The 25,115-nt window shown below is 58.8% G+C and overlaps 1 protein-coding gene across 1 annotated transcript; it reads right to left on the bottom strand.

Moving 5' to 3' along the window:
• Positions 1 to 355: 355 nt before the first annotated feature.
• On the bottom strand, positions 356 to 24,460 carry TMCC2 (transmembrane and coiled-coil domain family 2). Its single transcript, XM_065649579.1, has 5 exons — positions 24,095 to 24,460; positions 15,591 to 16,097; positions 2,615 to 3,549; positions 2,249 to 2,384; positions 356 to 1,758 (listed from the first exon to the last, which is right to left on the bottom strand). The coding sequence occupies exons 1-5, from the start codon at positions 24,254 to 24,256 to the stop codon at positions 1,447 to 1,449; spliced, it is 2,052 nt and encodes a 683-aa protein (XP_065505651.1). The 5' UTR covers positions 24,257 to 24,460; the 3' UTR covers positions 356 to 1,446.
• Positions 24,461 to 25,115: the final 655 nt, after the last annotated feature.

The following is a 25,115-nucleotide window of genomic DNA, read 5'->3' as shown; positions in this document are numbered from 1 at the left end:
AGGAGACTGAGGGCTGACTCATTCATGGGGATCAATATGGAAAGGGGGAGTGTCAGGAGGATGGAGCCAGGCTCTTCTGGGTGACAGCCATGATAGGACAGGGGGCAATGGGTGCAAACTGGAACACAGGAGGTGCCACTTGAATATGAGAAGAAACTTGTTCCCGGTGAGGGTGCCAGAGCCTGGCCCAGGCTGCCCAGGGAGGCTGTGGAGTCTCCTTCTCTGCAGACATTCCAACCCGCCTGGACACCTTCCTGTGTAACCTCAGCTGGGTGTTCCTGCTCCGGCGGGGGGGTTGCACTGGATGAGCTTTCAAGGTCCCTTCCAACCCCTGACATTCCGGGATTCTGTGGTTCAGGGCTTCTGAAGTCGCCGGAGTGGCACCCGCTTGCACCAGAGTATCTGACTGTGCATATACTTTTTTATATATATATATTTATATATATATGTGTGTGTATAGATATATTACATAAATATATATGTATGAAATAATTTAAGAAACATCCGAGACAGCATGCTGTGCTCTTGTGTAGGGCCGGGAAGGCAGCTGCTCGCCTCCCCCCGCTCTACCAGCTTTGATTCACAAATGGAAAGAGAGTCTTGAATTAAATTAAAAAACGCACACACGCACACACACGACACGGTGCAGAGGCTGTAAAACTCAGAGGTGTGATGCTGGCAAGTCCAGGTGTCCCTGAAGAGATCAGATCAACTAAAGCCGAAGGAAGGGGAAATAAATAAATGAAGGGAAACCGGTGGAGGGGGGATCTCACTGGTGCCAGTGCCACCCCCAGCATCAGGTCCCCTGTGTCTGCCCAGGCTCCCGTGGGGACACAGGGACAATGTCACAGCCCCGCTCTGTCCTGGCTGGGCTGTGACGCGGTTGGGAGAGGCTGGTGGGATGTGCATGTCCTGCTGCATTCACTTCGGACTTGCTTTCTCCTTCACCACGTGCTTTGCTTTCGCTCCATTCTGCGACCGAGCTTTTTGCCATCTTGGTCTTCAGGGATGAAAGGGAAAACCCAGCCCCAACTAACCCCTCTCTTCTCTCTGCAGAAAGTTCTCCTGGAGCCGGGTTTGGTGCAGCTCAACCCTTCCCACTGACAGAAGACCTCCTTCCCATGGACTTTCCGAACAGAATGACGTTAAAAAAAAAAACCAACCCCAAACCCCTAGAAAAACCCGGCGCTCCATAAATTACCAGTTTTTTCCAAAAACTCCTCTTCATTCCCCACCCTCCCCGAACATCCCAGAGGACTGACGGATCCCGGCTCCGACATGCCGTGCTCTGAGCAATCGCTGCCGGCCGCAGCGAGGATGGAGGGTCAGGAAAGCAACAGAACTGAGCGTGTGGAGAAAAAACCTGAAGGCTTTGGACCACTGGCCCCCCCAACCTCCTCCTCTGTGGGAAATGGAAAACCCCGGGGGGGGTTTCCAGGCTGCAGCTCAGCTGGGGAGCAGGACGTGCTCCAGAAAGTAGGTGATGGAGTCCCAGTGCTTCCAGAGGAAGAAGAGGAAGAGGACGAGCAGGGCGGTGCTGAGGATGCGCATGCGGGTCTTCATGAGGGGGGTGATGAAGTTGGCGATGGTGGAGACGAAGACGAGCAGCACGGCCATCAGGGCCAGGATGACGTTGATGAACTTGCCCAGCAGCGCCCGCGCGTTGGCGTTCTCCACCCCTTCCAGCTGCACCACCTGCTGCTGCTGCTGCTGCAGCTCCAGCTTGGTCACCCGCGTCAGGCAGGACTCCACCGCCTCCTGTGAGGGGACAGCACGGCAGGACGGGTCAGTGGCTCCGGGGATGTCCCACGAGGGCTTTTGGCACTTGCCCCGTGCTGTCAGACATTGCACAGCTCCAATGCACGGTGACCGCCCTGCCTGGGAAGGGGTTTCCCTCTGCAATGTCCAGGAGGTGCCCTGTCCCACGCTGTCTGCGCTGGGGAAGGTCTCGGTGCCAGGTCCCCAAACTGGGACAGCAGGGATGGCGGTGACCCACATGTAACAGCCCAGCACTGCAGCCATCCCCCCAGAGCCTTGCGCTGCCTTGAGCACCCAGGGACTCACTGGGGCACAGATGGAGGTTTTGGGGACACAGCTGTTACCTGCTGCTCATTGTGGCAGCATCACAGCAAGAACTTCATCTCCAGGTGCTGGAGAAAGGGATCCCCCGTGTCCCCCCCGCCTCCCAGCCCAGGGTCCCTCCCTCGGCCCATGGATGGGGGGGGGCTGAGCCCTCGCACTCCCCTACCTGGATGTCCCGTGCCCTCTCGTAGGACTGGTAGGCCACCTTCTCCTCCATGCTGGCCAGCTCCTGCTTCAGGTTGGTCATTTCGTTCTGGTGCAGCTCGGTCAGGTCGTTCAGCTGCTCCTCCAGGCGCTCGTACCTGCACGGGCGGGTGGAGGGACACTGGGAAGGGCAGGTGCCCCCAAACCCCCCTGACACTGGAGAAACCACCTGGACCTGCCAACCCACCCCCCTCCTGGTTATGGCTGATGAAGGGAAAGTATTGCATGATTCTCCACAGGAGCAGTGCTGAACGAGCCCAGGATGGTGGCCTCGTGGCCCCCAAAGAGCCACCCTGGGTGACATGTGCTGCCACCCGCCCGTCCCTACCTGTACCGCTCCTCTTGCAAGCACTGCGTCATGTAGGTGTAATCCCGCTGCAGCTGGGCCTTGAGGTCCTCCATGGAGTCCTCCAGGTGCGACTGACTGTCTTTGATCTCCCGGAGCTCCTCCAGGATGGTGTCGAAGTTATTGTGGTGGCTGTCCAGCGTGTTGGACTTGGGGCTCCCCAAGCCACCGGGTCCTGCCCCCGAGTTGCTGCCACCAGCCGAGCCGGAGGTGGCACTGGAGCACTCGTCATCGCTGCCGTACTTGGGGCTGGAGACCAGGGTGGCACTGCCGCTCAGAGCCCGCGAAGCCTCCTCTGGGTGCCCATCGTCCAACGTGTCCTTCAGGTGGGCGATGTTGTCCGCGCTGCCAAACTTGTTGCGGATGAGGCTGGCGAACTCCCGCGGCTTGGAGACCACGGCGGTGTGGGTGGCCTGGGACAGCCCCGAGAGCCCTCCCTTGACACCCTCCACCACGCCGCCACCGAAGCCGCTGATGCTGGAGCGAACGTTGGCGCCCACGTCCTTGAGACCCTGCTGCATGTCCCGGAAAACATCCTTGGGTTGCCGGGAAGGGCCGTTCTGCTCGATCTCCTTCAGCTTCTTGTGGTAGTGCTCCAGCTTCTTGTGCAGCTGCGCGATGGTCTGCGCCGACTTCTGGTTCTTCTTCTCGAAAACCTGCTTGATGCGGGAGGCTTGCTGCTTGTCCGCGTTGTTGGCCAGCTTCAGGTACTCGGCTACGTTGTCATCCCTGGCCTCCTGCTCGATCTTGATCTGCTCGGTGATCTTAAGGATCTTCTGGTGCAGGTGCTCGATGGCGGCTTTTGTCCTGTGAGGGTCGGGGGTGCCGTCGGGGACGTCCAGGCAGACGGTGCCGTCGGTGTCGCCGTGCCCGGTGCTGGGGGGCAGGCTGAGCGCCGTCACGTCTCCCTTGTCCAGCTGCCAGCAAAGAGAGAGGAGGGAGATGCTCAAGGGATCGAGCAAATTCTCAGGGAGCCCCCGGGGAGGGGGCAGGAGAAGAACGGAGTGGGGGCAGAGGAGGGAGAGGGGGGCAAGAGCTGGGTGGGAGAACAGTTAACCAGAGCAATAGTGAAATGTGTTTTTATCCATCTGGTTAAGCATTTCCCAGCCTTACTGCTGCTGCTGGCATCCCAGGAATAAGCCAGTTAGAGGGCGCAGCAACAAAATAATTAGTGTTTCAGGACAGGTTTTGGATAATTTTTTTTCAGCAATGAGCATCTGCTGCCAGGAGCTCGACTCTGACTTTCTGCCCTTGTTCTGTGCAGAGAGCGGTGCCCGCGTTTCGGGGCTGACGGCCACCCAGCGCCAGCCGGGGAAAAAGGAGCTAAAACTGAAACCCATCATCAACCCAGCAGTGAGAGCAGCGATTGAGCAATCCGGAGGTATTTTAGTCTCGTTTTCAGACTTGGCTTTTAGCCTAGACGCACGGGGTTTGCAGATCACTCAGGAGCTGCAGGTGCAGGGATTCCTCGTCTTTCTTTTCCGAGGTTTCTCACCTGGCAAGGCCAGACCCCCCTGCAAACACAAGCTGCCACCTAGAAAGTTCGGACACGTGCCGATTTCCATTTCACGGATGGAAAAACTGGAGCACTGGGAGACAAATCACTTGCCTGAGGCCACACTTAAAATCCCTGTTAGAGCCTGGGCTGCAACCCAGGGTCCTGCTCCGCATTCTCCAACCCCAGCACACCGCTTTGCCACTTAACAAAAAAATATCACTAAATCTTTCCAGTTGCTGGGTTTTATAAGCAGATTCTTATGCAAATCTCCGTGGTTGTATAAATGGCTCCTGGCTTCTAATTAAGGGCTGCTTGAAAGTTAAATACTGTTGGCAGACCTGAATAATTTCTCATTTCCATCACGCTTTCCCCGAGTGACCCTTTAATAGGGATAATGCTGCGAGATGGTTACTTGGGAATGTGTTATCACCAGGAAACGCCTTGCGCGGGAGGGAGGAATGTTCTCAAGATGCTGCTTATCAACACTCCCATCTGCAGCAGGTCCTCGGAAAAGCAGGGACCATCGGAAAAGCAGGGACCATCAGAAAAGCTGAGACCATTGCTGCCCTCCTGGTATTTACTTGCACGTCCTCCTACCCCAGCGCTGCTGGGAGCCCGGGGTTGCTGGTGTTTTCAACACCTTGCAGGGGTCTCAGCCTCCTTGGGAAGGCAAAAAGCATCCTCCAGCGTCCCCCAGCCCTCTCCCCAAGGCTTTATTCTCTCTCCATTGCAAAAGTGCTGCTGGAATATGGGGCTGGAGGATGAGAGCAAAGGGAAACCCCAGCAGAACCGGGAGCTGGATCGGCACATTTTTATCCAACAAAAATAATGCCCAACAAACCTGTGGAGTTTTCAGACCCTGCTCCTGGGTTATTCTTAGCTGCTTGGCCAGGCTGGGCCCTCCAGCTGCACCGTGAAGGGTTTCGCTTCGTTTTCTTATCAAGGGCCAGAAATTAGAAGCAGCAGGAAACAGACTTTTCGCCGTGATACGGAATTCTCTGTACAGTAAGGGACAAACCGGCTGTGGCAAAGGAAAAGGCAGCCCTGGAGATGCTGAAGTGATGCCAGTGAAGAGGAGAAGTTGCTCAAACTTTGTTTCCAAACAGGGAAGGGTTTGGGAATCACCCCAACATTTGCCCCTGCGAAGCCAGTCTGTTGGATTTATTTGTGGGAGGATATTTGGGTGGTAAATGCACAGACCCAAGGCCGCCCATCCGTGCTGACACAGTCGGGGTGAAATCCCTTCCCCAAGGCCACTGAAAGCTCTGGTCTCTCTCAGACACGGGGCACATCGTATGAATCAGGTTATTGCTTTGAAAACAACAAGCGAAAAAAAGACAATACCGATCTCTGCAGCATTAACAGACAGTGCCTGCTAAATCCCAGCAAGCCTAAATGACTGTGCAGTGGATTTAACCGGGGGATTAGTAAAAGCCACACTTTCCCTACATGCAGCAAACCTTCTGGTAGGCACACTGAAATCAAAGTGCTGTTTTCCAGCGCTTGTTTTCCAGGCAGGCTTGGAGGGGAAAACAGGGGCTGATGCGGGATGCGGGAGGAATGCAGGACACAAGAAGAAAAATTATTCTTATCAACAGAGTTCAACCCAGGAGAGCTGAGATATGCAAAAGGCTCAAGCTAATAAGCTGAGCAAACAGTACTTCGAGGGCCACGGATGGGCACAATTATGCAATGCTGGTTTATTTGCTACTGTGGGTTCGATGGAAGAAAGCCCAGGCGGCAGGTGAGGAGCTCAGGGCCACGTCCCCGGCTGTGGGTCCCCCGGCACATCCACGACCGGGAGGGATTTAAACCCGTTCTTAAGAAACTGCACGGTTATTGCAAAGTTCGGAACAGACGCTTACCCGTGCCCTGAACTATTTTGTGTTCCATACCCTGTAGCCTACCGGGAAGCGCAGGGGATGAGCTCACACCGCGGCTCCTGCTGCGTCACCCTGAGCCAGGACTGTCCCTACGAGGGTGACCGCTGTAATACAGCCTGGGGACCAAACGGCCGTGGGAAGGACCATAGGAGCCTTCAAGAGTGGAAAAAAATAAGTGCCGCTGAGCTGTCGAGGGATGCTGGCGGGCAGGACAGACCCGAGGAGCTGTTGCATCAATTGGGTGGCTCTATGGTAACGGTGTCACCGTGTCCCGGGCCCTTGGTGGCCATGGGAAGCCACGAGGGAGAGGCCACAGCCGGCAGAGAAATGCAGGTGGGCAGCAGACACGAGAAGGTTGATTTTTGGGGTGGTTGTTAAATGTGGGTGCTTCCCCGGCCTCTCTTCCTCAGAGCGCTTGATCGGTGTAATTTGGGACAGCAGCTGGTGACCACAATCAGCCCAGCGCTCCAGGGGACGCTCCGGGTGTCCCCAGCCCCGTCCCCACGTGCGTTCGCAGCCCCGAGCGGAGCCGCTGTTCCCACCAGACCGCGTTACCCACTCCAGGCGTTGAAAATAGAAGCAGGAGCCCTGACTCACGCTTGCCACCCTCCTTTCAAGCCTGCAGCAGAGACCGGAGCAGGTGGCCCTGTGTCCCCTGCCTGTCCCCATGCTGTCCCCAGCTGGGTACAACGGGCCGGCAGCAGCTGCCTCTGCTCATTTATCAGCCAGAGAATAATTTTTCTTATATAATGCCGGGAGGCAGGCTCGGGGTTTCATCTCACAGCAGAGCTTCCCACCCCATCTTCGCGGCGCTGGCACGGATCGTTCTGGCGGGTTTCATTCACCGAGCGCCAGAAACCCAGGTACCGACAGCCCCGGGGGGGTCTCTCTGCCCATCGTCATCCTCCTCGCGGTTTTATTCTAAGCCCAATGGCTCTGGGGACCTACCTCCATGGCGGGCAGGGCGCGGGTCCCCTGGGGCTACTCGGCGTGGGCTGCTCGGCCGCGTCCCTGCGGTGGCACAGAGCCCGGCAGCGACGCACCGGCTGCCATGGCGGGGGGAACGCGGCAGCTGACGGCAGCAAAGTTTCTGGGGAGCAGCGGGGAGGGGAGGGACGAGCGGAACCCTCCTGCAGACCCCCCACCCGGCAGGGCTGTCCTCGTGTCCCCGGACGCGTCCCGCAGGCGCTGGGACGGAGCCGATGGTGCGGCGGGATTGTCGACTCAGGAAATCTGCCGGAGCTGTTTACGGCTTTCAGGGCTGTAATGCAAACCCCACCTCGTCCCCGTGGCGGGATATTCCCCCGCCTCCAGCCCTGAACGCTGCCTGTGCCCTGACGCAGGGGGTCGGACCGGCCGTTGTCATCTGCTGTGTCACACACCAGGACAGAGAGCCCGGGAGACGCACGCACAAAGCAAAACCCTGCATGGGATTGATGTGCGGGGAAAGTACAGTCGCCGAGCAAGGAGCTGGGCAGCCCGAGGGAGCAAAAAGCCACTCGTGTCAGGACCAGGTCATGTCTTGGCCATGACCTGGGTCCAGCAAAGCACTGCCGACCTGCTCATGCCATGGAGAGCAACGGGGAAAGTTTCACCGACCCGATTCTGCCGTGGGAGAACGCGCAACGCACAGAAAACGCATCCAGCCAACTGACCAGATACCAAGTGTTTGAGACTTTGCATGCAATTAAAAAGGTATTAAATGAGATGTCCAAAAAGCAAGTGGGGACGACAGTGGGCTCTGGTTCTGCAGAAGCCGGTGGCGGTTTGGAGTCACCCCCTGGGTGCTGCATCTGCATTTACAACAGGGCTGCTGGAGCTGGTGAGGGGCCAAACCAAAGTCCTGGGTGAGAAAGGAGCCCCAGAGCTTGTGCGTTTGATTCAGCCCAAACCTGAGGGGTTGCACAGAGGATTAGACCCGGATAACAGCGATGGAGAGAAGCAGAATTCAAGCCCAGAACCTTACGCTGTGCCAGACCAAAGCCCTCAACGTGCCCTGGGGATGCTGGGGCTGTTTGAAACCCCAAACCAACTGCGGCTGCAGATCAGAGCATCCATGTGACCACAGACAACGGGCTAAATGAGAAAGGTTCATTTGCAGCTCTCTGGTTTAGTTATTTCTCAAAAAAACCCGAAGGCAACAGCTTAGGAAGTATCTTCAGCCACACATGGAATTGTCCAGGCTGGACCGACGAGCTCATCGTGACCCAGATGCATGTTTAATGGGGCAGACGGTGCTGCTCCCACAGCTGAGACAAGGCGAGCACCGCTCTGCCTCGCGTGGCCCATCGCCTGTCAGGCTGTCCCGACGTCCGTCCGTGCCCTGGAAATGCAACCTGCCGTGTGCGAGAGGCTCTGGGTGCCACGCTGCACCTCTGAGCTGTGCAGCACAGACAGCACTGCCCGGGCTTAGCAGCCCAAAAATCAACCTGAGCCAGCACGGATGGATTTGAAAGGTTTGGTTCGACAGCTTCACAAAAGCACCGTCCCCAGGTCTCGGCTGCTCTGTATCCTGCAAATGTGAGTTCCCTAAACCCTGCTCGTGGATGTGGCTTTTGCAATGGTCTCCCTGTGGGAACGCTTCCCTTCCAGAAGACATCAGCTCTGACAGATTTTGCAGCCTGGCCAAGCCCCGGGCTGCGGATCCCTCTGGGCATGACACAGGGTAGGTTACCGAGAGACGTTCATCTTTGGTTTAACATCTCTCATAGCATCACTTCTCATTTTAGCACAGGAGCCAGAGGTCACTTCCCATCACTCTTCCACCACCTCAGCAGGGCAGGAAAAATCCCCAGCTGCAGAGACACCCTGGAAAACACTCTCCCTGCTCCCAGCTCTGCGTTCTGTTTCCCTTATTTCAAGCGCTGGGGCCACCCTGAAGACTATCCCTGGTTCTATGCTACAGGTCCTCTCCGCCTATAATCAACTGTAATAGCCCCCTGAAGCCCCCCACAGCTCCTGCCAAGTTCACAGCCCCCAGGCAAACCCTGCGTGACCTGCCACGCTGTCCCTGGCCGTGGGGAAGGACAAAGGAGCACAGATTTCCCCAGAGGAGGCTCAAGAAGTGATGGCTTGATAAAAGCCAGGATGCTCAGGACGTGACTTTGCAGGCAAGCTGCTGCTATGAGACCTGGAGAGCATTTTCCTTTTATTTACTGGGGACCTCAGGCAGCTTGATTCACAGGAAACCTCCTGTTCACAGCTCCCCAGTGCAGGGGCAAGTTTAGGGTTAGCAAATAATTGCAGAAGCAAGAATGTAGCCTACTAATGCCCCAGCAAAGCAAGGTGGAGCAGTGGTGCCACACTTCCCCTTCGGCAAGATGCAAAAAACCTACCAGCATGGGAAAAATGGGGATTTTTGCAAGGAAATTACCCGAGAGGTGGTGGCGGACTCCCCCTCATCCTTAGCACCAGCTCTGCTTTAGGAGATTTAGTCCAGTGCTTAGAAAGTGGCAGCTACGTTTTTCAGGCCTGCGTGTAAGAGGTAAATTTAAAAATAAAACCCGAATCCTATGGAAAGGAAACCCCTGGATAGACACAAAATTACAGGACATGTGTGTACCAGTCCTGAGTGGTGCAGAATCTGGCCCTGAATGCCCACAAAGTCCCGGTCTGAGCATCTCAACTAAGAGGCAGGTCACCTGGCGATGCAACACAGACACGAGGCAAATTCTGGACTCGGGTTCTGCCTTTGCTGGCCAGCACGGGCAGCAGCCAGAGCTGGGCTTAGCAGGAACACACAAGGCTTGAGCTTAGCGTAGAGAAGCCGGTACTATAAAAGGGAGGAAGACCAGCCAAGCTGCACTGGCGCGTCCTCAACCAGGCTGGAAAAGCTGCGCATGGATCATCAGGAGCCAGAATGCTGATACAGGTGAAGATTTACTCCTTAACCTTGTGTCCCCCAGGGCATTTGGTGGCCAAAACAAGTGGCCAAGACCTCGACTCTTGCAAGCAGCAGCCTGACCTTCACCTGCGGGTACCACCTTGCTCCTCACCCCGTATTCCTGGCCATCCCGAGTCCTCGCTTAGCAGCACGAAGGAGAGCGGAGAGGGGTACTTACAAAGACACCCAGCAGAGAATTTAAGAGCAATATCCTTTTCCCAGCACAGGAGTCGGGAGGATGCGGTTCCGGCATGAGGATGCCCTGGTCGGCCCTGCAAAGCGCTGGGCCGGTGCTCCGCGAGGCGGCCGGGTCCTCTCCCTCGGTCATGGCTGCGGTTCGGGAGGCAAAGGGGCAGAGGATCCTCCGGCGTGTGCTTGCGGAGGAGGCACCGCCAGGCTCTGAGGCAGCCGGGAACAAGCAGCGCAGGCTGGTGAGCAGGGAGGGAGCCCGGGGGGAGCGGGAACAGGCTGGGTGTTCGCAGGGGCCGGTCCTGCTCCTCCAACTGTGCTGGGAGAACAAACAGCACCGCCAAGCGCTGCCTGGCCAGGCTGCCTTCCCAGCCATGCAGACAATGAGCAAACCAGCCGTCGCGGTTCCCCGGTGCCCGGGTGAGCTGGGACGGTGCCACCACCCCGCGGGGCTCCCAGTTGGCAACAGGCGGGGAGCGTGTTCCTGCCACGGCCCCCCGGGGAAGAGCAAACGTGGGTGTACAGACGGGCAGATCCCCGGGGTGATGGGGATCCATCCCCACTGCCTGTTCTGGGCTCGAGGAGTCCCTGTCCCCATCCACACCGTGTTGCCCCCAACGTTTCCTAATCCAAAACCACATCCTCCAGGTTGGGGGCTTGCAGGTCACCGGGAGGGACACCTCTGTGGAGATGCTTCAGTGACCATCTCTTGTGGGTGAAGCTATTCACGATTCTTCCTACACTTGGAGAATCTTTGGGAAAATTGTCTTTACTGGAGGGAGTAACCCCAGGAGCTCCAGCAACGGTGCTGCTATTTTGCTTGCTGGGTCACACAGCATTAAAACCACCAAGCACAAGCCCCCAGCCCACACTGCAGTTTTGGTGCTTCTAACAACGTGCTTAGGCAGCTGCGGGGGGATTTTGAGCATCTTTTGTAGGAAGGGTTTGAGGGGGAAGGCAGGGAGAGGCAGAGCTGCAGTGGGGCGAGCAGTCAAAAGGCAGGACCCCGCTTCGCTCATCCTGACTTGGGAGCCAAATCCTGCTCTCAGCTACAACCCAAGCGGCAGGGGACAGGCAGGACAGACTGCGGGACAGACATGACCCCTTGCTCTCCCAATCCTGCTCTGTCCATCCTGGGTATCCACCCCGCGCACCAGCCGCCCGCTCGACTCAACCCCCCGGGGACGGGCGGCGTTTGGGAGCGGGAGCTGCTCGTGGGCTGGAAACAACAGCCATATGTCACCGAAGGCTGAGGAACATGATGTCTTTTGCTAGGGGGTGAATCAGTACGAGAGTCTGATATTCTTCTTCCCTGAATTAATTAAGCAGCAATCTCGGGTATCTTTGCCTTCGCAGCTATTACCTGCTTTTCCCAAACCGCTCCTCGAAGCACCGTCCCGATGGGAGTGAGGGAGCGAGTTCCACCACCCCCCTGCACTCACAGGCTCCCGTTCCCCTGTGACACGTGGGGACACGGAGGCAGAGACGTGGGAGCCGATGTGGACACAAGTTCTCTCGTGCCTCCAGTTCCGTGGTGCCCGGCGGGGGCTCAGTTTGCAGCCGAGCTCAGCAATTCCCCCTGAAAACCCTCGGCGCTCTTGGGGTCTCCGCACACTGGTGCTCCCCAGATCACCCCCTTGGGACCCTGCCTGGATGCTGGGGAGATGCAGGGGGGGCAGCTTTACACCCTCATTCCCTCTGCTCACTTTTGCAGTCACCTCTGGCTTATTTTAGCTTATTTTAGCTCCTTCCTCTGGGACTTTAACACCAGAACTCACCGGGAGTCTGGGTGGGAAGGGAGGATGTGCTTTGCCTCCATCAGTGAAGAGATAAAGGAGATTTCAGCCGACACACGGCAAGGTTGGCCCTGGTTGCCAGCTGGGGAAATCGAGGCAGGGAGGCGGGGGATGCTTGGCGGGCTGCACCGAGCACTTGCTGCACTCGTGACACTTGTGAGCGGATCCCTCTGGGATGGCTGGGAGCAGCCGGCTGGGGGTATGTGCGGACAGACGGACAGACAGACAGACAGACTCCTGGACGCTCCGCTGCGGTAACGCTGCCCTCTAACGGCCACCATCCCCGGCTCCAGCGTGCTCGCTCCCCACCGCTGCTTGGGGGGGTTTGTGGGGGCCCCGGTGGAAGTGGGGGGCTCACCTGGCCATGGACCATCCCGCAGTCCCCGCAGGCGTCCGCGCAGCTCCCCGGCAGCACCAGGCACAAAACCCCGCGCCCGCCCCGCTCCAGCTCCGCTCGCCCCGATGGGGACGCTGGTCCCCCCGGGATGCTGTGACCCGCCAGCACCGCTGCTCCGCTGACCCCAGCGCAGGGGACCGGGGGCCGCGGGGAGACCCCACGGCCGCTGCCGCTGTCCCGGCGGTAATGCCCGTCTGTCCGCCGCTCCCACGAGCTGCTGGCGGGTCACCAGGAGGAGATTAGTGACATAAGGACAAGGCTCTCCAGCACGATCCCAGGGCCACGCGCAGTCCCCACTTGCAGCCTCCGCCTGCCCCAGCCGTGCCGCTGCCACCACCGCTGTCACATGTGCCACCGCGTCCGCCAGCCGGCACGGCCTCGCGTGAAACACCGACACCAGCCACGTGCTCCCTCCAATGCACCGACACCAACAGAATCCCAGAACCCCAGGCTGGTTGGGTTGCAGGACCTCTGTAGATCCCCAGCCCAGCCCTGCTCACGCAGGGTCACCAGAGCAGATCACACAGGTCGGTCCAGGCGGGTTTGAATGTCTCAGAGCAGGAGACTCCACACCCGCTCTGGGCAGCCTGGCCCAGGCTCTGGTACCTCCCAGCAAAGAAGTTTCTCCTCCTGTTCAGATGGACCCTCCTGTGTTTCAGTCTGTGCCCGTTGCCCCTCACCCTGGCGTTGGGCACCACTGAACAGAGTCTGGTCCATCCTCTGACACCCACCCTGCAGATATTTGTAAGCATTGATCAGATCCCCTCTCATACACCCCCAATACGCCACCTCACTTTGGCTGAGCAAGCGAACCACGCGTGATGGGACACGTGGGAGGGTGGCTGCTGGAAACACAGCAGTGCTCCCGGCCGCTGGTGCCCACAAACCTGGAGAAGCGGCTCCCCCAGCCCACCCGATGGGCTCATCAGCGAGCAGAGATCCATCCTAGAGCAAAGCAGCAAACACCGGTTCTCGGAGCAGAGTCAACCGGTAAATGCGTCAGTCCCAATCTACGTGCAATCGCCAGTGGGAGGCAGGGGACATCTGGGCCACTACACTGTCACCCCACCCTCAGCGGGAGCTGCTCTTCGGATGCACAAGGTGAGCAGAGCGTGGCGGGGAGGGTTGGGGTGGGGAAGCTGTGAACACGTGTGCTCCAGGTGGGCGTCATCCCGGAAAGCAAAGCCTTGTCCCCAGCTCGGTCCCCGATGTGCAGTGACAGCTGGTGACAGGCAGCATGAGACATCTCTCAAATTACAGGACCAGCGCCCGGCACCGAATGCCCAGACTGTGCCGTAGTCCCGCTCACCCTGTCTGCACCCCAACAGCTGCCTCTTGGGGGGGACTCAGGGGAGCAGGGGGGAGGAACCGTGTGTGCCCGGCCCCAGAGGGGCTGAGGGTGGCCCAGGGCTGGTGGGGACCACAGAGCATGGAACTGGTGCAGGTGACGGGAGCAAAAACTGCGTGAATCTAATTAGGGGAAAAAAAAAAAAAATCAGTAGCTGTTCAAAAAGCGCTCGCTGAGGCTGAGCGATCCATGAGGGGTTAATCCAGCGTGCGCTCAGGCCCTTGCACAGCAGGTGGAAAATTCAGCATGAAATTTCTGGGGGGAAAAGCGGCCTTTTCACGGGAGCCTTGTTCACCCCTGGGGCAGCGGCTTCCAAACAGAGGATGAAACGGGGAGAAGGGTCAGGGCGATGGGAAGCGATTGCTGGCACAAAGCCCCAGCGCAAATGCGCCTGCCGGGGTCCGGCGGAGCCGTGCCGGGTTCTGGAGCCCAGGGCACGGCAGCACCAGCCGGCCCTGGGACAAGGAGCCGCTTTGCTGGGCTGGGTTTCCTCCGGGCTATGGAAAAATAACACGGCATGAGAATATCACGTAACTCTTGTTTCTCTAAATAGGTTATTTTTTCCACTGCCTCACAAAGGCCGCGGTATCGTCTCTCTTCTTATTACTCTTTGTGTCATATGTAGTTAACTATTTATCCCCTTTTTAACGCTCTTTGTGCCGCTCCGCGAGCAGACACGGACCTGCTGGGCTCCCACCTCCCTCCGGGGCTTCTGTCCCGCTGCAAACTGCTTCGGCACAAAGTTTTGGCTGTAACCCCAGATGGCTCAGCGGGACTGCGCTCCTTGCAAGGCCGATGCCATGAGCCAGATGGAAGAAATTTGGGCTGTGGATGTTCAAATGAACAACCTGAACAGCCCCCAGCCCTGCTTGAGCACTTGGTCGGGGTGCAGTGTGCCAGTGGAGACTGCCAGCGTCAGGGTGCTCTGATCTGCACATTGTAAAGGAGGGAGAGGAGGACCCGGGCAGCCCCGCCTTGTGAGTACAAGGATGTTTTTATCCTCTGGGACAACATTCCCACGTCCCAGCGGTGGCCTCGTCCCTGTGGCAGGGGAGCAGTTGCAAAGCCGCGAGCGTCAGCTGCAGCTCAGCGCTGAAACTGCTGAGCGAAAACAGAAAGAAAAAGTATCTGCTTGATCCTTTTTTCCATTAGCTCAGAGGGCGACAGAAGTCTCCGGGTCAGATTTCCCTCTCCGAGACTCGGTGCCAAGAGGGGAGGAGAGCACGGACCTGACACCCCCCTGCTATCCCACCCCGGCAACTCTGCCCAGCCACTGCCACCCTGTTACACAGCTTCTTCCGTAAGAACCACCTTTCCGGCAAATTAAGAAAAAAACAGGATGCATCTAGCCCTCTGGGCTGCAGAGAGGGGTTTTAGATTGTGACACCCCCTCGAGCTCCAAAGACCAAGGGGAGAAGCCGCTGCAGAACCCACCAGCACCCAGAGCACCTCCCTGCCCGCGCCTTGTCCTCAGCACGCCGCGCCAACGCGCTAATCTCGGCTCTTTCATAATTAACAGGGCTAAACACTAGATGGAAACACCATCCTCTCGATTAGCTCTGCACGGAGCAGTTTAAAAAAATCACTTCGGACAGGACCGATCCGCAGCGGCCCAGCTGAGCCCTTACAGACGCCCGGAGCTGGGCTGCCCGGGGTCCCCTCAGACCCTGCGCCGGGGGTCCCACGCCGCTGGCACGCAGCTCTTGCCACGTCCCTTTTTCTCTCCCTCAAATCCCACTCTGGGAATCGGAACGGGGCACGTCCCTGCCTTCACCTCCCCGCGGGAGGAGCATCGAGCCAGCAGCCTCTGGACCCGGCTGTGCCCGCTGCCCTGTGCACCCGGTGCCACCAGCACCACCTCGAGGGACGGTCTCCTCCCAACAGCATTTTGGGGGGCTCTGCACCCAACCCTGCCCCCGTGTCCCCCATAGCCACCCAGGGACGTCCCCACGGCACACCCCCACCTTATCGGCCAGGCACTCGGTGTCCTCGGTGAGCAGGTAGACGGCCCCGCTCTCAGCCAGGAGGATGGCAGTGTCGGTGGTGGAGGAGGACCTGGGGCGGCCCTGGTGCTGATGCAGGATGGCGGTGAGGCTGCTGTCCTGGGGGGCCTTACGGCCAAGGTGGGGGCTCCCCTTCTGGGGCTCCAACGAGCCGCTCTTGGCCCGCCGGCTGCCGCTGTGCAGGCTGGTGCCGCGCTTGATGGAAGGACGGGAGCGGATCTGCTGCAGCACCCGGTTGAAGGCGGTGGGCCGCGCCGGGAGGTCGTGCAGGGACATGGCGTAGGAGACGCGGTGCATCTCCGGGGAGCGCTCCTTCTCGTCGGGGGAGTCGTGGTCGGACGCGCCGTAGTGCGGCGGCAGCGAGTCCTGCGAGTTCTGGTGCTCGCGCTCCCGCGACCGCCGGCGGCTGTGGAAAAGGTGCTTCAGGCCGTGGCCAAACATGGACCCTTCGGAAAGCTGCTGGATTTTCTGCAGGAAAAGAGAGAAAACAAGCTTTGTTACGGTCGGCATCACGCCGCTTCGGCACACACGGCACTGATGGACTGTGCCCGTGCTAGCACTGAACCGAAATGGGAAGCTTGAGGGCTTAAATTGCTTCTGGAGGGCTCTGGGGACCCCAGACCAGTCCAAAGGGATTTGCAAAAGGGAACAGGTCCTGCTGCCAGCACTGCGCTTTATACCCATGGAAAAGTATTAAACATCAGTGGCCATTTACTCTTCTCTCTGTGACAGTGACAGACCCCAGGGAATGGCAGGAAGATGTGCCAGGGGAGGGGCAGTTGGACATGAGGAAAAGGTTCTTCACCCAGAGGTGCTGGACACTGGAACAGGCTCCCCAGGGAGGTGTCACAGCCCCAACCTGACAGTGTTCAAGAAGAGATTGGACAACGTCCTCAGACACACGGGGTGACCTGTGGGGTGGTCATTGCAGGGACAGGAGTGGGACTCCATGAGCCTTGTGGGTCCCTCCCAGCTCAGGACATTCTGTGATTCCATGACTTGATGGTTTGCAGGGCTGAGCATGGTGGCTCGGGATGGCTCAGGTCTGCAGCTCCAAGAGCGTTCCCCACACCAGAGAGGGGTCTCTGATGAGCGCTGGACACTATGAAAAGTAGCAAGATGAGCAGAAAGACCCTTCAGAACAACGGCAGGAGGTGGGCTCCTGCTGCAGCCAACACCATGTGCTCCGCAGAGACCCCGACCCTGCGTGCAGCGAGGACGGAGCAGCCTTCTCCTTAGCTGGGAGAACCAGGGTTAGTCCCAGCCTTGGAGCCTTGGCCACTGACACGCTGCCAAGAACCACCTGCTCTCCAAAACGTGCTCCCGGAGGGATCGGGGAGGGCTTTTCCCTGGGGAATTTTCCACAAGCTCCAAGCACAGCCCAGGTTGGACTCGCTTACAGGGGTGAAACCGCAGCTCGTGGCCCAGTGCCACCCAATCCAGTCCCCAGCGGGCTTCCAGCAGGAGACGGGGACACAACGCTCCCCTGGGTCTTTCTCTCCCAGGGGGTGACACTCGTGTTCCCACAGAGCACACGGCTTTTCTCGTGCCGGCTCCTGGGAATCGGGACGGATGCCGGCCGCGCTGGAGTCATGCAATATGGATGGCGGAACAGATCGTGCTCTTGATTACAGCCAGGTCAGCCCTGAGCGGTTTCCCCACAGCCACTGGAACGCCCAGATTTGCATCCATGGGAGATTTCAGCTGGGTGCCCTCCACAACCCCCTGCGCGTGGTTGACCGGGGCAGCTTCCAGCATCTGCAAAGGGCTCAACAGATCCCGGCTCCCTGGTCCATCGCGAGTAAATGACCTTGGGACACAGAAAGATCCTCTCACCTCCCAAAGCAGCCTCGGGAACCCAGCAGTTCACAAGGCACGAGTCTGCCCTGTTGCTCTGTCTCTATTTTGGGGTTAAGCCCCTGAGGACGCCAGTCCTGACTCTGCTGACGTCCAGGGCCATTTCACCACCCATTTCGGGGCTGGGACTCTCCCCGGAGATGCTGGTTCCCGTAACTCCGGTGCTGCCGTTTACTTGTGCTTGAAAACCAGCGTGAAGCGGCTCCAAACTGGGAGCTACTTATAGCCCTGGCAGACACTTGGCAAAAGCCCCAGATTTTAGAAAAGCAGCGATGTTTGAGACACGAGCTCCACGAGCTGTGAACTGCGGAGGATTTCATGGCCGTACAGACAGGACTCCACCTCCTAAAAACCCCAGGTATTAAAGCCACAAGGCCTGAATCCATCAGGGCCTAATTCTCATCACACCTGTAATGCTGACAAGGAATCGGCAATTAGATCCCATGTCACTAAACCCTTTAATCCATCTGTTACTCCCTCATAACGAAAACTTCTATCCTTCTGGTTTTTCCTAGGAAATAGATAATAAATCTACAGGGCCAAATTGCTGCTTCGGGAAAATTGTGATTTAAATTTTTATTCTATTTATAGAGTCTCTATGGAAACAGAGGCAGCGTTAGATAGGTAATAACTATAAAGCCACAGATTTCTGCCATCGAGGGTATGGCATGCCCTCGGACGCACGGTTCGCTCTTTAGAAGGTCCAAGTGAAAAGAAATGACCAACTCTCTTCCTTGAGGGTAAAGAAAACGAAATAAAAGCCAAGCAGGCAATAAAGGAGAGGATGCTTTTCCAGCAGTAGCGTGGAGGTGGAAACCAGCTGGGGGCTCTTGGCCCAAGAGCTCAATCTAATAGAAATTCACCTTTTTTAAGAAAACAAATGCCGCTCCTCAGGCCTTTTCCAGCTTTTCCTGAAAGAACCTTCCCTGGGCTCTGCAGGTCGGGATCCCGGTGGGACAGTAGGGGATCCGAATGGGAAAAAAAGGGAGCAAAAAGGAATCCCAGCGCTGCTGCCCTGGGCTTGGAGCCCCACCGGCTCGGGGGCTCGTCAGGCTCGTTACAGCAAAGAGCTGTCGGGAGCGCTCACCAGAACACGCCATTCTGCAACAGTTATTGCGGAGAATCTGCTGATGTAAAAACGCTGTTTTCTACTCTTACTCTGGGATATTATTGCACTTCCAAAGCAGAGGCATATTTTCTGGCATGAAACTACTCGTGGCTCAGAACAGAGCGTCTGCCCGGGCTATTTTGGAACGGCTGTTGCTTAATCACCGATGCGATGGATACGGAGATGAATTTCTCAGTGTAGCCAGCTGGAAAACACCAAGATCAACAAAAAAAATCTTTATTTCTTTTGCCTTTTTCATTTCTTCAGCCGGGGTCTCCTGCTCGGTGGCAGGGACGCGTTTCTATGGATTTCAAAGGAGCAGCTCCTGCTTCACATCCCCGTAAGCGGATCAGTTCTTGCTGCCTGCGGGGGGGTCAAGTCCAAGGCACAAGGTTTGGCTGAGCGCAGCTCACGGTTGCGCTCTCTTCCTCTTTCTTTCATGTCTATCCATCGATGGGAACTAATCTCTTAAAGGTGAGAAGCCAAGTGGGGGCTGCATGAACCCCTCCCATCCCCAACCCACTGCCCAGAGCTGAGCCCCAGCCCTGCAAGGACAAGTCACACCCAGCCAAGAGCCAAAAAACCTAATTTTAACCCAAACCAACAAATCTTGCCGGAAAACAGTGGCTTGGATGACTGTTTTTCCTGGGACGCTGCTCTTCAGCAACGTCCCATGGGAGAGACAGGGGCTGCGTGTCCCCACCATCCCACCCGGGCCGTACCGGGGTCCCCAGAGCTGCTGTTCCTCCCGCTGCCAAACAGCCACATGCTCTGAAACCTCCCAGTTTCTCACGAAATGGTTTCCCAGCTCTGTCCTGACATCCAAACCTCTTACTCGGCTTTCAGGCGCGCGAGGAGGGGATCTGGTTGCTGTGTCCTTAGAGCAGGGCCACATGCTGTGAAGTCCTGCTCAATTCTTTTTATTGTTATTAATTATTTATGCCCCTGGCGTGCCCAGGGGCTCCAGCCAAGGCTCTGCAGCTCTTTGGAGGCATCGCACAGACACAGTGGAAGACTGTTCCACCCCATTCTAACCTATCCCATCCTATATTTTAAGGCACGGGGGAAGGCATTCCAGCCAGCACCCCATTGCCAGCAGCCAGAGCAGGGGACCAGGGACACTGTTGTCCCCCCGGGGTGGCGGCCAGCCCAGCTGCCCCTCACAGCCCTATCTCACACTAGCATCCCGAGTCCTTGTTCTGCTGCAAACGCCGAGGAAAACGTATAGATGTTCTAAAATGGAAAATAAAGCACTCCCCCACACACGCTTCTCCTGGGGACAGGATGAGAGAGCAAACATGTGACAACCGTTAGTCATGGTGTTTAATGCCCTACCAAAAGGCTGTAGTGACACGCAGCTCCTTCAGCTCTCCCGAATAACATCTGGGGGGTGGCATTGCCTGTCCAGTTGTGGCTCCGGTCAGGGGGGGCTCCAGATCCCCACGAGGTCCTGACCTTGGGGGGCATTTGCAGGGTGAGATCTCTGCTGGTGGTGCCCACAGGAGCCGTGGGAATCACTCCGCGAGTGGCAGCTCCCGCTGTCACTGTCACCTCTGCATCTCCTGAACCGACTGCGGGGATGCTGAGAACCGAAATTTGGTGGGAAGGGAGGACGGGGACCCTGGTGGGGTCAGATCTGCGGGGGTCAGCTGGGCACAGAGTGCTGGGCCTCAGCCGAGCATCCCACACCAAGACAAGTGTGTGTTTGCTGGGAAGCATCGCCCGCCTCCCCTGGTTCGGCTCTCACCCCTGCACCGCGCCTGGCACAAACCCTGGGGACACATGCTGTCCCCCCACCTGGGAGGATGCTCTCCTCTCCCTGGGGACCTGGGGTCCCCCTGCGGTCCCCGCCAGCAGCCCGAGAGCTTTTGATGAGCGATGCTCCGGGGGATGACAGATGCGGCTGCTCCGGGGACCGTACGGCTTCTGCTCGAGCAGCTTGACAACAGCTCCATCCCGCTAACCGCAGGGGAGCCGGCTCACCTTGGCAGTGTCCTTTCAAGACCAAAATATGCCTGGAAAATTGCTCGTGCGAGGGATTAAATATAAATGTACCTGAGGGTTTAGAATAGGGACTGGTGACCTTTACGGAGAGGAGGAGTCCGGAGCATCCCCCCTGCAGTGAGCAACCTGCACAGGCACTGCCGTGGAGGGGCCTCTGAACCACAGCAGGGGTCTCCACCCCCGGACACATCCCCTCGTAGCGAGGGACCTTTGAAAAAATTAAATTATCTGAGCGGGTTTGACCTGCTATAAGTAAATCAGAGGTTAATGCTTCGCCCCATCCTCTCCAGCCACCCCCATCCCAACCTTGTTGCTTGGGGCAGGACCTGTGCTGGGGACTGCTCGTCCCGTGGTGGGACATACCCTTGTCCTTTATCTCCCTCCTCCCCGGGAGGTGTTTCTCAGCTCCAGGAGAGGCTCCCCAGCTCCAGGAAGCCCAGGGGAAACTTTCTGTCCATGGATGTGGGCTTTGGATCAGGCCCTGGAAAGAGGAAAGGCCTCAGGTTGGTGCCTCTGGACTCCTGGCTTTTGGGTTCAAAGGTGGGAAAAGCTGGAGCCATGAAGACTCAGATGGTGAAACTGGAGATGGAAACAATGTGAGGCTTCAACTTTCAGCCCTTGGCCAGATCAGCCCATTTGGGAAAACAGAGACCCAGGGAAAACACTCGGCTCAGGGATGCTCAGGGGAAGCGGGAGCAGGACCAAGAGGTGACAACCTCGGTGGTGGGACAACCTGGACACGCCGGCAGCCACCAAAGGCTGGATGTCTCCTCCTGCAGTGTTTTGTATGGATCCAGTCACTCTGCTGCAGGGCGCAGCAATCCCTGCCACCCAACAGATTTTTGAGCAGAACTATGTGTCACGCATCTGCTTTGCTCCTTGCCAGAACTTTTTTTTTTTTTCCTCCTAATGGAGCCTTCGCTCTCAGCAAAGGAGCTGGGGAAGGGAGAGCTGCTGCGGATCTGCCGGGGTTAGGGGATGGAGATGACACAAGGCAGCCTGTTGTTTCCAGGTTGCCAGCTCAAATCCATCTGCCGCTGGCTGCAAAGAAAAGTTTACCTCTGATCCTTGTTCACGGCGCACGGGGAGATAAATCTGTGGGTCTTGGTGCGTGGCAAATGCAGAGCAGGGAGAGCAGCTCCAGCAGGGGTTTGGGGCAGGAAAACTTTAAGATTATATTAATGATGCCACTAATCGTAGCAACAGGAGGCAAAGTGGCTGAACGGGTGGTGTCTGTGGCAGGGCCAGGCAGAGCGCCCGGCTCTGCCGCGGAAGCTGTGGGCAGCACCCAGACGCAATTTTTCATGTGTTCTGCCTGGCAAAGCGAGCTTGAGGGTTCGCTCTGTGCAGGCTATTAATTGCTGAGCTACAAATGCGTTAAAGGTGAGCACAGCGAAGCAAACCTGCATTAGGCTATCATCCTCGCATCGATAAAATCGATGAGCGTTTGGCCACTGCTGTTGCTGTGAGCGGGACCGGGCTGCAGACCAGACTGAGCTCCAGCCCGGAGCTGGACATGCCACCCAAGGTCCCTTGGCGTGGTGACCGTCCCCATCACAAGCTGCGGCTACTTGTGCCCCACGCTCCCACCCCTTTCAGACTCACTGTGTAGGTCAAAAGGGTCCCAGGTGGGATGGAGAGAAGCTGGGGGATGATGTGGATGAGAAGACACACCTTGGCCAAGGCAAGTCGAGCCTCCTTGAGGTAAGGGAGTCCCATCCCACCAAGCCTTGGGCGGCCCTGAGCACCACATCCCTTTTAGGGCAGCAGTTGTACATCATGCCAGCGAAGCCAAAACGGCCTCAGGAGCAGGAGCGGCTGCTCGGACATAGAGGAGAAGGCACCGCGTGTCGCAGCGAGCAGCGTCCTGCAACCACGGGGCTTCTTGTGCTTAAAGTGGGTGAGCTCTATGGGAACAGGTTTTTATATCCTAGCTGCCTTTCTGGAAGGGATGCAAGCAGCCACGGCAGCAGCCTGGCAGACCTGGCTGTGCTTCCCAGCTCCCCTGTGACCTTGACTGTGCCGGTAAGACCTTCTAGGGAAAGCGACAGGCTGGGATGCTCCGCAACAAGGGTCTGTCCTGGATGCCAGGCCACCTGTGGGTAACCAGGGACACCTTCCACTTTTGTCCAGGTCCTTTTGAAACCAAAGAGTGGAAGCGGCACCTCCGCACCACCACGGCACGACCGTCACATCGCTCTGCCCGCGGCCGCGACATACTGCAGCGCCTGAAAACCCTAAGTTACAAGCAGGGAATTCATCTCTGCAACATCAAACCCCAACAGCATCCAGGCCAGTGGGACCCTGTTGAACAGCCAGGGGGTCAGAGCTGCTCTGCTTTCAAACCCACTGGAAATTTCTGCCCAGTTTCACTCGGGACCACCCTGTCCTGCCTGTCCGCATCCCTGCCCATGCCCTGCTGCTGGGGACCGGCTCCCGTCGCTCCCGCAGCGCTGCAGTGCCGCGTAACTTGTTTTCCTCATTAACCGGACACAGCCCAAAGGCACAGGAGCAGCAGCCTCGGGGCCATTTACACACCGGCTGCTGCAGCACTAATGCCGCCAGCCGGTGGTCCCCCCAGCATCTCCCCCACGCTTGGCACCGGAGTGACTCTGGTGGTGATTCACTGGGGTCTGCTCAGCCCCTCTGTGGGGGGACAGCCCTGTTACCTTTGCCTGGACCCTAAAAGAGCCTGCTCGCGAGATCAGAGCCTGTTCCAGACCTGCTCTGGGGTGTGACCCTCGTGCCCGCAGCCCCCCTGCCAAGGGTGGGTGGTGTCACCAGAGTCCTCCCGCCTCTTCCACCGCCACCCTATTGTTATTGCTGCTCTTGGTGGCCAGGCTGCAGCAGGGCCATGGCCTCGGCAGTGCCTGGCCCCACACGGGCTTGTGCAAACCTACCACGAGGCATCTCGACCCTGGGAGGTGGCCCCGCTGAGAGAGCACCCACACCCCAGGGGTGTACCCTCCCCTGGGAGCATCCCCAGTGCAGGAGCACCCCCAGCCTGAGAGCATCCCAACCTGGGACCTCTTCCTCCCACGAGAATCCCTGTCCCAGGAGCATTGCCATCCCGAGACCTTCCTCATCCCAGGAACATCCCCAATTTAGGAGCATCCCAGCCTGGGACTTTCCTCATCCTGGGACCATCCCCATCCCAGGAGCATCCTCATCCCAGGAGTAACCCCATCCTGAGACCTTCCTCATCCTGGGACCATCCCCATCCCAGGGGCATCCTCATCCTAGGAGCATCCTTATCCAGGAGCCATCTCACATCTTCCAAGGTCACACCTGTAGCAGAGTGGGGACTGGGGTGTGAGGATGCTGGTACCCCACGAAGTCATACATCCCCCTGGTAACCCCCAACGGTAACGCCATAGGGTGTTTGCCCCATTGGTAACTCTGCTGCTGACCCTAGAGGGGTGCTCACCCCTCCGGTGACCCCACCGGGATGCTCACCCTACGCCAGCCGCCCGGTGTCCCCGGTACCGCTGCTCACCTTCAGGTCGGGGGGTTTGGTGCGCGGCGGTGGGACAGCGCCCGCCTCGGGGGCCGCCGCCTCCCCGGCCTTGGCCTCCATGGCGGCGGGGCCGGGCGGTTCCTCCGCGGCGCCGGGGTCCTCCTCGGGCTGCTGCAGCTCGTCCGACCGGCACCGCTTCATCCCGGTGCGCCGTGCCCCCGGGAGGCGGGGGAGCCTACGGCCGCAACGGCGGCGGCGGGCGGCGCCCGGGCGGCCGCTGCGGGGCCCGCGGGCTGCGCTCCCCCGCCCCGCCCGCGCCTGCCCCGCCGTGCCCGGGCCGGGCGGCGGCTCCGCGCCGCGGCGGCTCCGCACCCGCCGGCATCGGCATCCCCGCCGCCGCCGCCGCCGCCGGGGCCTGAGTGGCGGCGCCGCTGGCCAATGGCGGCGGGCGGTGGGCGGGACCGGCGGCGGCGATTGGCTGCGGCGGCGCGGAGCTGTCGCGGCGCGCGCTGCTGCCGGGCCCGCTGCTGCGCGGAGACGGAGCGACGCCCCGGCGCGCCGCTCGGCCTTTTGTTTTGCTTTAAAAATACACTTTTTATTGTATTTTTTTATTATTATTTTTCCTCGCCTCCCACAGCCCCGCTGTGCAGAGCGAGCGGCCGGGCCGGCCCGCCTCGGCGCCGCCGGCGCTTTGCGTCAGCGTGGCCGTGGCTCTGGGTCCGGCCGCTGCCACCCGATGCCCCCCCGCCGGCCGCCGCCTTCCCCTCAGGCTGACCGGCGGCTCCGGAGAGCGGACGGTAGCCCCGGGACCCCCGCCGGCCTCCCGGGACTACAGTTCCCAGGAGGCCCCGCGGCGCCGCGGGACTACAGCTCCCGGCATGCAGCGCGCCCGGGGTCCGCCCGGCCTCCTCCCCCTTTGCCCCGCGGCGCCCCGATAAAGGTTCCGCGGCGCTCGCAGCGCGGTTCGCTGAGGCGCTGCCCCTGAGGAAGAAGGCGGCGGCGGGGGTAGGGGAGGCGGGAGGGGTGGGGGGGAGCCGAGGAAATCCCGGCCGCCGGGGGC

Source organism: Caloenas nicobarica, chromosome 21 (genome assembly GCF_036013445.1).
Source record: "Caloenas nicobarica isolate bCalNic1 chromosome 21, bCalNic1.hap1, whole genome shotgun sequence".
Lineage (NCBI taxonomy): Eukaryota > Metazoa > Chordata > Aves > Columbiformes > Columbidae > Caloenas > Caloenas nicobarica.
Note: the sequence above shows the minus strand (reverse complement) of the source record. Positions and strands in the feature narration are given on the sequence as shown.